Source organism: Staurois parvus, unplaced genomic scaffold (assembly GCF_062004578.1).
Source record: "Staurois parvus isolate SC_StPar_1 unplaced genomic scaffold, SC_StPar_1.0 ptg000927l, whole genome shotgun sequence".
Classification (NCBI taxonomy): domain Eukaryota; kingdom Metazoa; phylum Chordata; class Amphibia; order Anura; family Ranidae; genus Staurois; species Staurois parvus.
Window position 1 is genome coordinate 366,243 of NW_028318723.1, and position 14,037 is coordinate 380,279.

Consider the following 14,037-nt stretch of genomic DNA (forward strand, 5'->3'; position numbering starts at 1 on the left):
AATGACGGGGCACTATTCCTCCTGGTAATGCCAATGACAGGAAACCATTCCTCCTCCTACAGACCACAGGCACTATGCAGCTGAATACCACACCTGATGCATGGTTTACTATCATTCATGCCAGGACACAATCCAACCCTGCAAAACCCTGCAGGACAGTAAACTGGCCCTTTGTTGGGAAAGTTTGTAAACCCCTGTTCTATTATATGCGAGTCTGGAATGCACCACTACAAACTCGCACAGGAGCCTTTTTGTAATGGCACTCAAAATGCAATGCCTGCGGAACGCATCTGTGTGAACCACCTCGATAAGAACACAAAATCTAGCCGGGCATATGCATCTGTGCATTCAGAATCTCATGTGTGAAAACCAGACCTACTGTTTTCCTGGCCCATGTCTGGATAACTGCGTGGGACAGGAGCAGAGACAGTAAACGTTACTATAGTAAGAGCAGCAGGACAGCAGTGGTGGCTACGGCTAGTCTGTTACTGCTGTCAAGCTACTCATTCATTCAGCAAGCTGGGGGAGGGGGGGGGGGGGGGGGGAGAAGACAAGACAAACCAAAAAAAAAACTAAAAAAAAAAAATGGAGTTTTGAGGATGCTTAGCTTTTGGCAATGATCAGCAGCAAGCACAGAGTCTTTGTTATTAGCCATAGAGCACTATTCTGCGACACTTGGTCAGTGAGTGCAGTTTGCTACCAAGAGATGACATGCAACAGTTTCTAAAGACAACACACAAAAAAAATGCAGTTGCTATAAAGCGCTGACAGCTGTCCCTATAGGTCCCGCAATAAAAGCAAACCTTATCCATGCTGAACAGAGCCTGGTATTGTGGAACAACAGCATTTCTGGGTTCTGTGAGAATGCGCACAAGGGTCTCCTCGTCAAGACTCTGAAGTGGCACCACTACCGGAAGACGTCCCACAAACTCAGGAATCATGCCAAACTCTATAAGGTCCCTGGCCTCTACATGTCGTAATAACCGGTCTTTCTCCTCGATGTCCTGCACGGCATTAGATTCTGCGCTGGCATTTGCTAGGTCAGCTGCTGCTGCCGCTCGCCGTCCTTTGCCCAAGTTGGAGGTTATGCCAAATCCCAGATACTGAAATGAGAAGAAACAAGGAAGTTAGATCTGGGTGTACACGCCAAGAATTGAGAATTGGGGATGCACACAGGTGTTTTGGTTTTTTATTTTTTTATCCTCATGCATTGAAAATCCCTTAGCAACACTTTAAGGTGGACATACATAGATTGCAGGCTATCTCCTCTTCAGTCTATCATGAACGCTGCTGCCAGACTCATCCACCTTACTAACCGTTCTGTATCTGCCATCCCTCTCTGCCAATCCCTCTACTGCCCTCCATTCAGTGTCCTCCATCCCCTCTCTGCCAATCCCTCTACTGCCCTCCATTCAGTGTCCTCCATCCCCTCTCTGCCAATCCCTCCACTGGCCTCCATTCAATGTCCTCCACCCCTCTCTGCCAATCCCTCCACTGGTCTCCATTCAGTGTCCTCCACCCCTCTCTGCCAATCCCTCCACTGGCCTCCACTCAGTGTCCTCCACCCCTCTCCGCCAATCCCTCCACTGGCTTCCCATTGCCCAACGGATAAAATTCAAAACACTAACAATAACAAAGCCATTTATAACTCTGCCCCAAATTACATCGCCAATCTTGTCTCCAAACATCACCCAAACCGTCCTCTCCGCTCCACACAAGACCTCCTACTCTCTAGCTCCCTTGTCTCCTCCTCCCTTGCTCATCTCCAGAGCTTCCCCCATCCTCTGAAACTCTCTACCCCAATTTATCAGACTATCGGCTGCTCTGCTCACTTTTAGACGATCTCTGAAAACCTATCTCTTCAGGGAAGCCTATCCTGCCCTCAGCTAATAATGGAATCTTCTACTCTTCCAACCAGTCCATCCCCCACAGTTACTACCTTTTGTCCACTAGCCCCTAGATTGTAAGCTCCAAGGATCAGGGCCCTCCGTACCCTCCTGTATTGAAGCTCTATTGTCTCCCGTTATATTGTAAAGCGCTGAGCAACCTGTTGGCGCTATATAATTCCTGAATATTATTATTATTATTATTATTATTATTAATAATAGAAATTCAGCTGGTTCAGCAGAGAATGGCTGATTTTTGATCCTTGTATGGGGGGGGAAATTTTGGTTGTACAGAAGTAAATTTTCCCAATCAAAGAATCCCGATTGATGAAATTATTATTATTATACAGTATTTATAAAGCGCCAATAGTTCGCTCAGCGCTGTACATTACAAAGGGGGACAGAACATGTGACAGAACAATTCCCATACAATGCAAAACATGAGGGGATCGAGGGCCCTGCTCTTTCAAACTTACAATCTAGGAGGGAGGGGATGGTGGCACAGGAGGAGATAGCTGTGGGGGATGGAGTGGTAGGAAGAGTGGAGGAGGTCGGCAAGTTAGCAGGGGGTGGGGTAGGCTTCCCTGAAGAGATGGGTTTTCAGGGTGCGCCTAAAGGAGAGGAGAGTAGGTGATAATCTGATGGGTTGGGGCAGGGAGTTCCAGAGGATGGGCGACACCCTGGAGAAGTCCTGGAGGCGGGCATGGGAGGAGGAGACCAGGGAACTAGAGAGAAGGAGGTCTTGTGAGGAGCGGAGTGTGCGTGCTGGGCGGTACTTGGATATTAGGTCAGTGATGTAGTTCGGGGCAGTATGGTGGACAGCTTTGTACGTCAGCGTTAGGATTTTGAATTTGATCCGTTGCGCAATCGGAAGCCAGTGGAGGGATTGGCAGAGGGGGGTGGCGGAAACGGAGCGGTTGGAAAGGTGAATGAGTCTGGCAGCCGTATTCAGGATGGACTGAAGCGGGGATAGCCAGCGGCGAGGCAGGCCAGTGAGGAGGGAGTTGCAGTAGTCGAGTCGTGATATGATGAGGGAGTGGATGAGCTGTTTAGTGGTTTCTGGAGTTAGGAACGTGCGGATTTTGGCGATGTTGCGGAGGTGGAGTCTGCATGAGTTTGTTAAAGAGTGGACTTGGGGCTGGAAGGATAGGTTGGAGTCCAAAATGACACCAAGTACTCTGGCCTGCGGGGCGGGTTTGATGGTGGCGTTGTTGGACATGATGGAGAAGTCAATGGGGGGTGGTGTCCGGGCTGGAGGGAAGACAAGAAACTCGGTTTTGGAGAGGTTCAGTTTAAGGAAGTGGAGCGACATCCAGTCTGATATGTCGCTCAACAGGTGTGTGATTCGGGCGGAGACCGAGGGGGTGAGGTGGGGGGTTGAGAGATAGATTTGTGTGTCGTCGGCATAGAGGTGGTAGTTGAAGCCGTGAGAGTGTATGAGTTGGCCAAGGGAGGAGGTGTAGATGGAGAAGAGAAGGGGCCCGAGGACAGAGCCTTGAGGGACCCCAACAGAGAGGGGGAGTGAGAGGGAGGTGGTGGCATTATAGGTAACGCTGAAAGAGCGTTGTGACAGGTAGGATGAGAGCCAGGAGAGAGCAGAATCTGAGGCCGAGGGAGTGTAGTTTTTTGAGGAGGAGGGGGTGGTCGACTGTGTCAAAGGCCGCAGAGAGGTCAAGGAGTAGGAGCACTGAATAGTGGCCATTAGCTTTGGCGGTTAACAGGTCGTTGGAGAGTTTGAGTAAGGCAGTTTCGGTGGAGTGTAGGGGACGGAAGCCGGACTGTAGGGGATCGAGGAGGTTGTTGTCGTTGAGGTGAGAGCATAGGCGGGCGTAGACTAGGCGCTCGAGGAGTTTAGATGTAAATGGGAGCAGGGAGATGGGTCTGAGGTTGTTCGGGTCATTGGGGTCCAGGGAGGGCTTTTTAAGTATGGGGGTGATGTGTGCATGTTTCAGAGGGGAAGGGAAAGTGCCGGAGGAGAGGGAGAGATTGAAGATGTGGGTGAGGGAGCGTAGGATGGAGGGGGAGGGAGGTTGTAGGAGTTGTGAGGGGATAGGGTCAAGGGGGCAGGTGGTGAGGCGGGCATCAGAGAGGATCTTGGAGACTTCTTCGATGGTAGTAAGGTCAAAGGTGCGGAGTGTTGGGGGAGCTTCAGTATGAGGAATGTAGGGTGGGGTGGGAGAGGAGGTCAGAGCAGTGGTGGGGCCGTGGGAGAGGGGTGTAGAGGGGGTAGCTGAGTGAGGGGGAAGGGGGTTGGAGGGAGTTTGAGCAGCGACGAAGTCCCTGTGGGTTATGTCGAGGGGGAGGGGGGATGAGGGGGTAGCTGTGTGAGAGGGGACGGGCCTACTGTCATAATAAAACAGCTCAGCAGCAGCAATTCCCACATCAGACAGTATGGATGGGGAGATCACTGGTAAAAAAATAAAAAATAAAAAAAAATAAAAGACGGGGGGGTTGGGGGAGGAAGCAATGTATGGACTGCCTTAGTAGAATGTTTTTGTATAGGACACTGAGAAATAAGCAGGGTGCAGTTTTCCTTACACTCTTATACAGATCTGAACTGTCCAATTTGCAAAGAACTTCAAAAAGTTAAACTGAAAAATAACTCCAACATGTGTTTGAGGAATAACAAAAAACACCTGACTCAGGCAATTCTAATTTAACTTGTGGGAAACAGATATCTGTCTTTCCGCATTACTAGATCTCATGTGAATAGAGAACTCCAATCACGTCAGTGACTCCAGAGGATGACACTAGTCAGCATCTCGGACATGAAAATGCTGACAGCAGGGCTATGGGCAGCATATATAAACACTATGGAAGGGGACTGACCTCAGCTGAGGTCAGTCCCCTTCCAAAGAAGCCATGCCAATTCATGTTTGCCTGCTACGGAGGTTTGAGAAACCCAACATCAATAGCAACTGACTGAAAACTGTCTGCATCATAAAAACACAATTTTTGTCTTACACTACTTAAAACTACAGACTCATTTGATGGATTTAAAGTATCCAAGATTAATCTTAACTAGTCACTACAAGCTGCCAGTATCAGATTCCTGGACCTGTGAGAACTTAAAATCAAGCATGAACAATCCAGGTGCACACTGTCCCAGAACTAGTGCCAATGCTCAGTACGCAAACACACACCCCACACATTCACATACATACCACATTGTCAAAAGTATTGGGCCACCCTTCCAAATCATGTGATTCAGGTGTTCCAATCCCCTCCATGGACACAGGTGTATACAATCATCACCTAGACATGCAGACTGCTTCTACAAACATTGGTGAAAGAATGGGTCGCTCTCAGGAGCTCAGTGACTCCAAGCGTGGTCCCGTGATAGGTGGTCACCTGTGCAATAAGTCCATCCGTGACATTTCCTGGCTACTAAATATTCCACGCTCAACTGTTAGTGGGATTATAACAAAGTGGAAGCAACTGGGAACAACAGCAACTCAGCCAAGTGGTAGGCCACGTCACATGACAGAGCGGGGTCAGAGCATGCTGAAGTGCACAGAAGTCGCCGACTGTCTGCAGAGTCAATAGCTAAAGACCTCCAAACTTGGTGTGGCCTTCAGATGAGGCCAACAACAGTGTGTAGAGAGATTCATGGAATGGGTTTCCATGGCCGAGCAGCTGCATCCAAGACTTACATCACCAAGTGCAATGCAAAGCGTCGGATGCCGTGGTGTAAAGCACGCCACCACTGGACTCTAGAGCAGTGTGGAGACGTGTTCTCTGGAGTGACCAATCACACTTCTCTGTCTGGCAATCCGATGGACGTGTCTGGGTTTGGAGGTTGCCAGGAGAACGGTACTTGCCTGACTGCATTGAGCCAAGTGTAAAATTTGGTGGAGGGGGGATTATGGTGTGGGGCTGTTTTTCAGGGTTTGGGCTTGGCCCCCTAGTTCCAGTGAAGGGAACTCTTAAGGCATCAGCATACCAAGACATTTAGGACAAATTTAAATTCTCCCAACTTTGTGGGAAGAGTTTGGGGATGGCCCCTTCCTGTTCCTACATGACTTGACAGGGAGGGAGGCACCAGGATCACCAGCAGAGGGAGGAGGATTGGAGCTGCTCTGTGCAAAACCATTTCACAGAGCAGGTCAAGTAGAACATGTTTGCGATTTTAATCCCTTGCCCTCCTAAGGATTTCCCCCCCTTCATGACCAGGCCATTTTTTGCGTTATGGCACTGGTATTTTAACTGACAAAATGAAATTAATGGGGGTTTTTTCCCCACAAATCGAGCTTTTTTGGTGGTAGAGTCTGTCTTTTCATGCTTATAGCGCAAAAAATAAAACGCACAGACAATTTTGGAAAAAAAACAACATTTTTGGACTTTTAGCTTAAAAATTTAAATCCAAATTGTCAAATTTAGGCCAAAATGTATTTGGCCTAAAAAAACCAAAAACCAAAAAAAATCCCAATACGTGTAAATTAATTTGTTTATGTGAAAGTTATAGCATTTACAAATGGCGATCGAGAATAGGAAAAAAAAAATCCCACTAATAATTGTGGCGATCACTGAGCTCCACAGTGACAGCAATACAGCGATCAGTGCTAAAATAAAAAAATATGCACTGACACTGTACTGACACTGGGCAGAAAGGGTTTAAAGTGAGGGGTGATCAAAAGGTTAACTGTGTGCGTTTTACTAGGGGGCATGGCGTGTGGTCCTCCGTCAGTTCAAGCACACTGATCAGGATGGCTGTACTGTGCACAGCCATCCCGAGCAGTGTGCTTGAACTGACAGGGAGGAAAATTGTAAACAAAAACAAGCTTCCTCCCCATCGGGAGATGCTTGGTAATCACCAGCCGGGACCCGGTGATTGACAACTACAACTACTGGTGTGCGCCCCCTACCTGAAAATACGACATTACGTATGTATACACGTGATTCTGCACACAGATGCCGCCCTGTAGCCATATATCTGCTATAGGGCAGTCCTTAAGTGGTTAAAGAAAAAAAAAAAAAAAGTCATGTTTAGAATCACCTTAAGCCCAGGTTCACATATATGCGGTGCGGTACATCGCATGTGATCCGCACACCTATGCAAATCACATTCGATCTGTGTGCGGTGTGATTGGAGCCACACATTTTGTAAGGCTCTAATCGCACCCGAAAGATGCAGGACCTTTTTTTGGTCCGCACTAGAATTGGATTGCATGGGTATTCAAACCTATACGATCCGATTCTGCACATCGCGTTTTGCAGACTGATTTTGGGGTGTTGGTAACACACCTGCAGTGGTTTGCATGAATGGGGTGAGATTCTGATGTGGTGCAGAATTCGCACAGAAAGAAAAAACACTGCTAATTCTGGACTGCATCAGTGTGAACCCGGGCTATAGGCACAAAAAGGTGTGAATGGACCCTCAGGAGTTCCAAAGTTTGAGTTACTGCACTCTATATTCTGCACTAGGGTCAATTCATGTGTGTGCACTCAACATGCATGAGTTTGTAATGTATTGCCAAGCATGCCATGTGCTTTTTAGATGGCAATTTGTATTCCTTTGTCTCCAACAAGTTATTGGAAATCACCCAAGTCACCTTTTCCTGTTTTTACATGTGGTTTCCTGCGTACAAAATATGCAATACCTATTTAGAGCGACTGCATTAATTCCTTTAAAAGCAGTGACCTGTAGATGAAATACACCAAAATGCAAGGAGGAGGATTTTCGAAGACACTGCAATTCTAACATGGTGACAAAAAAACCACAAGAGCTGACTTAGGGATATTGGACCTGCAAACTCCCTGTGATAAGAGTACGGTTTGCTGCAGATCCACTGTGAGGAGACCAAGTTCTTCACACTTCTGCAGTAAACCTCAAACGTCAGCTTATATACGTATGCACGACTACCATGTCTGCCTACATATAGGTCTATAAAAAGATACTGTAGTACAAGGTTAAAAATAGCCACCCGGGTACATAATCCATGTACAAAACTATCAGAGCAGGGGAAAAAAAAAAAAAAAAACGCAACAAAAACGCAATACATTAGGTCTGGTAAATTAAATTAAAATACTGTTGAAAAAAGAAAAAAAAAAAAATACCTGGATTGTGACGATCGCGGCGTCAGACCCCAGCCCTTCTCACCGAACTCGTGACCGAAGGACTAGCCAATCTAAAAATGCGATGTCACGTGCGCAACAATGCCACTCCAAGAAGCTTGCTACATGGATTATTTCCTAAATGTATTCAATATAACTGGACCCTAATATTTATAGGTAAACATAGTCCATAGAATATCCGATTGCCTGTTGGGGATCAGGAAGGGATATTTTTCCCTTGTTGGAGCAAATTGGATCATACTTTATTGGGAGTGTTTTGCCTTCCTCTGGATCAGCTGTGGGTATAGGATTTAATAAAAAAAAAAACTAAACTAGATGGACTTGTGTCTTTTTGCAACCAGACTATGGGAATATAAGCACACCCTCCCCCCCCCCCCCCATTTTCGATCGAAAAAGTGAGGGTTATAACCACTGCTGTTAGATTTTTTTTTTTTGCCATCTGTGTCCCTTTGGGGACAATTCCCTTTACTTCCTGTTCCATAACTAAAACAGGATGTGAGAGGATATCCCTGCAAAGGGAACCCCTTGGGGCTCCAAGGTCAACACAACTGATGTCCTCATTGGAAAATCTCCCCTAGATTACTTTTCTGGGGATAACCCAAAATTTGGGATTCTTTTACCTTCCCATTCAATGATGGTAAAAAGGAAAAATAAAGAGCGACTTTCCATAAAACGGGACCACAGAAAGCAAAAAAAAAAAAAAAAAAAAAAAAAAAAACACACCACACACACTATTTGGCCTTCTAATCCCCTCTTCATCATGTCCAAAACCAAAAAGTTTTTTAGTTATTCTTTAGTATAAAAAGGGGGGAAAAAAACAAAAAAAACCCAAACAAAAAACAACAAAAACACAACACTTAGTGGAAAAGCTAAGACAACAGCAAGCCACAGTTCTGCCCCAACATAATCGTATAAACATTTTGGGTTATAACCGAACCTTCTCATTTTTCCTTCTGCTGATTATCCTGTCCAGGCCATTAAAGGCTCCAGAAGCTACAAAGAGAATGTTCGTTGTGTCCACTTGTACGGTTTCACCTCGCAGCTTCCTTGAATTTTTCTCTGGGACGTTAACGATCGTTCCCTCCAGCAGTTTCAGCAAGCCCTGTAAAGGAAAAAGGCAACATTTCAAATCACATATATACGGTTTTCTAAAAAAAAGGCACTGGATTTGCTATAAGTAGAGGTGTTTATTCTTCCATGCGGTGCACTACACAGGAAATGATCACATGATGCCTTTTTAGGAGGGACAGGTCAGGTGGAGCTGCTGTGTGACATCACTGAGCGAGCTGGCAGGTCCTGTGGCGGCGCTCTGGACTGAGTATATTGCACCGTTCTGCTGTATGAATGCACTTTTTTTGAATTAATCGGGATTTGTTAACTATTTGTGGACTGCCCACTGTCTTTACTGCGGCAGGGCATCACAGCTGCACTGGATCACGTACATTATACAATATTTATATAGCGCCAAAGGGTATGCTCAGCACTGTACAGTAGCAAGGGGGACAGAACATGAGACAAGACAGTAGCAATACACTACGCGAGGGGTTCGAGGGCCCTGCTCTTTCCAGCTTACAATCTAGGAGGGAGGGGAAGGTGGTACAGGAGGAAGTGGCTGTGTTGGATGGAGTGGCGGGAGGAGTGGAGGAGGTTAGTTGTTAGGTGAGGTCGGGTGTTAGGTAAGGGTGGGGTAGGCTTCCCTGAAGAGGAGGGTTTTCAGGGTGCGCCTGAAGGCGAGAAGGGTAGGTGACAGTCTGATGGATTGGGGTAGGGGGTTCCAGAGGATGGGGGAAGTCCTGGAGAAGTCCTGCAATTGGGCGTGGGAGAAGAAGGAGACCAGGGAGCTAGAGAGCAGGAGGTCCTGTACATGTATGTGATCCAGCATTTCCAGGTGTGGGGGGTTGCGCATCCACCGCCCTGTGTGTGCGCACAGTCATTCGCTACAGCACAAGTTGATTAGCAGGTCCTGGGTAATATTTATGACTGGGACCTGCTGATTGGCTTATTGAATGACAGTACAGAGCCTGGTATTTACCAACACCAGCCTCTGTACACAGAGCAGCCAAGTGGCTGTGTTTGCAGGGAGAAAAAAAAACACAGCCATATCTATTAGTAAAAGCAGTACACATGGTTAGGCACACAGTTAACCCTTTGATTGCCCCAGATGTTAACCCGTTCCCAGCCAGTGTCCTTAGTACAATGACTGTTTATAGTATTACCAATGATCACTATTAGTGTCACAGTCAGTTCCCACCTCAGTGGGAATTAGTGTTAGACTGCCTGCCACACTATCACAATCCTACTATAAGTATTGAACATGTCATTTTTCTCAGTAAACATTTCTAAAGGTGCTATTCACATGAAATATTCACCACGTCAGTGACAACCCATACATCCAAGAAAACAAAAACAAACAAGTTCAGAAATTAAGTTATACAGTTTCAAGAAAAAGTATGTGAACCCCTTGGGATTACGTGGAGTTTTGCATGAATTGGCCATAAAATGTGCTCTGAACGTCATCTAAGTCACAATAGAAGAACACAGTCTGCTGAACATAATACTACACAAACATTAGATGTTGCCATGGTTTAATTGCACATAACATGTAAACATTCACAGTGCAGGGAGGAAAAAGTATGTGAACCTTTGGACTTAATAACTGGTTGACCCTCCTTTGGCAGCAATAACCTCAACCAAACGTTTCCTGTAGTTGCAGATCAGACCTGCACAACGATCTGGAGTCATTTTGGACCACTCTTCTTCACAAAACTGTTTCAGTGTAGCAATATTCTTGGGATGTCTGGTGTGAACCGCTCTCTTAGGGTCATGCCACAGCATTTCAATCGGGTTGAGGTCAGGACTCTGACTGGGCCACTCCAGAAGGCGTATTCTGTGCTGTTGCAGCCATTGTTTTGTTGAATTACTTGTATGCTTTGGGTCATTGTCCTGTTGCATCACCCATCCTCTGCGGAGCTTCAGTTGGCGGACAGATGGTGGTACGTTTTCCTGCAAAATATCTTGATAAACTCTGGAATTCATTTTCCCATCAATGACAACAATCCGTCCAGGCCCTGAAGCAGCAAAGCAGCCCCAAACCATGATGCTCCCTCCGCAATGTTTCACAGTGGGGATGAGGTTTTGATGTTGGTGTGCTGTGCCTTTTTTTCTCCACACATAGTGTTGTGTGTTCTTCCCAAACAACTCAATCTTGGTTTCATCTGTCCACAGTATATTTTGCCAGTAGTGCTGTGGAACATCCAGGTGCTCTTTTGCAAACTTCAAACGTGCTGCAATATTCTTTTTGGACAGCAATGGCTTCTTCCGTGGTGTCCTCCCATGTACTCCATTCTTGTTTAATGTTTTCCTTATTGTAGATGTGTCAACAAAAATGTTAGCATGTGCCAGAGATTTCTGTAGGTCTTTAGCGGACACTCTGGGATTCTTCTTTACCTCATGCAGCATTCTGCGCTGTGCTCTTGCAGTCATTTTTACAGGACGACCACGCCTAGGGAGAGTAGCAACAGTGCTAAACTTTCTCCATTTGTAGACAGTGTCTTACCGTGGACACATGAACATCAAGGCTTTTGGAGATACTTTTGTAACCCTTTCCAGCTTAATGCAAGCCAAGAATTCTTGATTGTAGGTCTTCTGAGAGCTCTTTTCTGCGAGGCATGGTTCACATCAGACAGTGCTTCTTGAAACCAGTAAACCCAAAACAGGTGTGTGTTTTTTAAGGGCAGGACAGCTGTCAGCAACACATCCAATATCATCACACTGATTGGAGTCAAGGTTGGCTCGCTCCTGGCTCCAATTAGCTCTGGGAGAAGTCATTAAGCTAGGGCCTCACATACTTTCCTCCCTGCACTGTGAATGTTTACATGTTATGTGCAATTAAACCATGGCAACATCTAATGTTTGTGTAGTATTATGTTCAGCAGACTGTGTTCTTCTATTGTGACTTAGATGACGTTCAGAGCACATTTTATGGCCAATTCATGCAAAACGCCACGTAATCCCAAGGGGTTTACATACTTTTTCTTGCAACTGTATGCAATAAAAATTAATGACACAGGAAACATGCCAACTGAAATCTGTTTAATACTTGGTACAAAATCCTTTGTTGGCAAGGACAGCGTCAAGACGCCTCCTGTACGGAGAAACTGGTCACATGCACTGCTCAGGTGCGATTTTGGCCCATTCTTTCACAGTTCATAGAAGAGGCCCACAGAACCTTCAAGATTTGAAGACTCAGATCTTTAGTTCTTTCCATAGGATTTTCTATTGGATTCAAGTAGGGTTATTGGCTAGGCCATGCTAGCAGCTTTATTTTCTTTGAAACCAATTGAGAATTTCTTTGACAGTGTTGGGGATCATCGTCTTGCTGAAATGTCCACCCTTGTTTCACCATCATTTTGGTAGATGGCAGAAGATTTCTATCAAGAATGTCTCTGCACATTTTTCCATTCACCCTTCAAAAAAGAAATGAAGTTTGCCAGTACCGTATGCTGAAAAACAGCCCCACACCATAATGTTCCCACCTCCATGCTTCGCTGTTGGGATGGTGTTTTTGGGGTGGTGTGCAGTGCCATTTGGCCTCCAAACATGGTGCGTATTATGGCATCCAAAGAGTTCAATTTTGGTCTCATCTGACCAGACTATATTCTCCCAGTATTTCAAAGGCTTGTCTTATGTTGTGCAGCAAACTTTAACATTGCTAGATTGTAAGCTCTAAAGAGCCGGGCCCTCTGTTTCCTGTTGTACCAAATTGTATTGTAACTAATGTCTGCCTTCATTTTGTACAGCACGGCCCAAACTGTTGGCGCGATATAAATCCTGTATAACATCATGCTTTTTCTTCAGCAATGGAGTCTTGCGTGGTGAGCGGGTATACAGGCCAAGGTGGTTGACAGCAGGTTCAATGGTTTCAAAGCCAACCAGAAGTAATGCAGATTCCAGGTCTTTCTGAAGCACTCCACAAGTGGTCCTTGGCTCTTCAACAACCCTTCTGATAATTCTTTTCACTCTTCTGTCAGAAATCTTGCGAGGAGCACCTGGTGGTGGCCGGTTTAAGATAAAAAAAAAAAATGTTCTTTCCACTTCCGGATTATGGCCCAAACAGTGCTCACTGGAACATTCAGAAATCCTTCTGTAACTAATGCCATCAGTATATTTTGCAACAATAAGACTGAGAAAGTCTTGAGAGCTCTTTGCCTTTACCCATTATGAGATTTTTTTTGTGTGACACCTTTGTAAGACGACACCTTTTATGGGCCATCAGTTGGGACTGACAAGGGGCAGGATTGCTTTCTAATTACTGAGATTTCAGCTGGTGGCTTGGCTTTCCATGCCTTTTTTGCCTGCCTTAAGGTGTTCAAAAATGTTTCCCTATGTCAAATTTTATTACATATAACGTCATTTCTTTTGTTTTAGTTACTATGTATGGATTGCATGGGTTATTACCGACATGGTGAAAAATTTCATGTAAATAGCACCTTTAGAAATATGGCGAGAGGCATTAATTTTCACGCAAACCAAATATACACGTATTGGGTATGTTTTTTTTTTTTTTAACCAAAGAAAAATGTAGCCGAATAAATTTTGGCCTAAATTTAAGAATTTTTTTTCACTGGATATGTTTTATAGCAGAAATTTAAAAAATAAATAAAATGAAGAAAAAAATTATGGAGCATGTGCAGTGTCTCTACATGATCTAGGTCTTATCAGGTGATAAGAGGGAGGACACTGGAAGAAGGGGAGGATCAGACAAGTCAGGATCAAAGCAGCATTTGTACACAATGCACAGGATTAACCCCTTAGGTTCCACAGAGAGTATAGCAAACATGCTTTACGGCATATACAGACTGATTTTACGGTTGTTGGTTTAGTAACACTTTATTCACTTGACTGATTATTACCAGCACCTTTTAGTGATGTATGAATCTGCTTTACACTGATTGAATGAATTAAGGATTTTTTAAACTTTATTTCCTGCTTTGTTTAAAGAGATATGCATACCCGTTATCCTACATAAATCTTAGCAAATGTCCAGAATTGAGACACTGTAGGGTGCAGTAAGCTC

At 45.2% G+C, this 14,037-nt stretch overlaps 1 protein-coding gene across 3 annotated transcripts in view; it reads right to left on the reverse strand.

Annotated features, from left to right (window-relative positions):
• CLPX (caseinolytic mitochondrial matrix peptidase chaperone subunit X) overlaps nucleotides 1-14,037 on the reverse strand; it is an 86,668-nt gene that overhangs the window by 12,293 nt on the left and 60,338 nt on the right. For all 3 annotated transcript variants that reach the window (XM_089656661.1, XM_089656662.1, XM_089656663.1), the window contains 2 exons: nucleotides 8,899-9,063; nucleotides 804-1,103 (listed from right to left, as the gene is read on the reverse strand). In XM_089656661.1, the coding sequence (XP_089512787.1) occupies nucleotides 804-1,103; nucleotides 8,899-9,063 (465 nt within the window). The remainder of the gene's footprint in view (nucleotides 1-803; nucleotides 1,104-8,898; nucleotides 9,064-14,037) is intronic.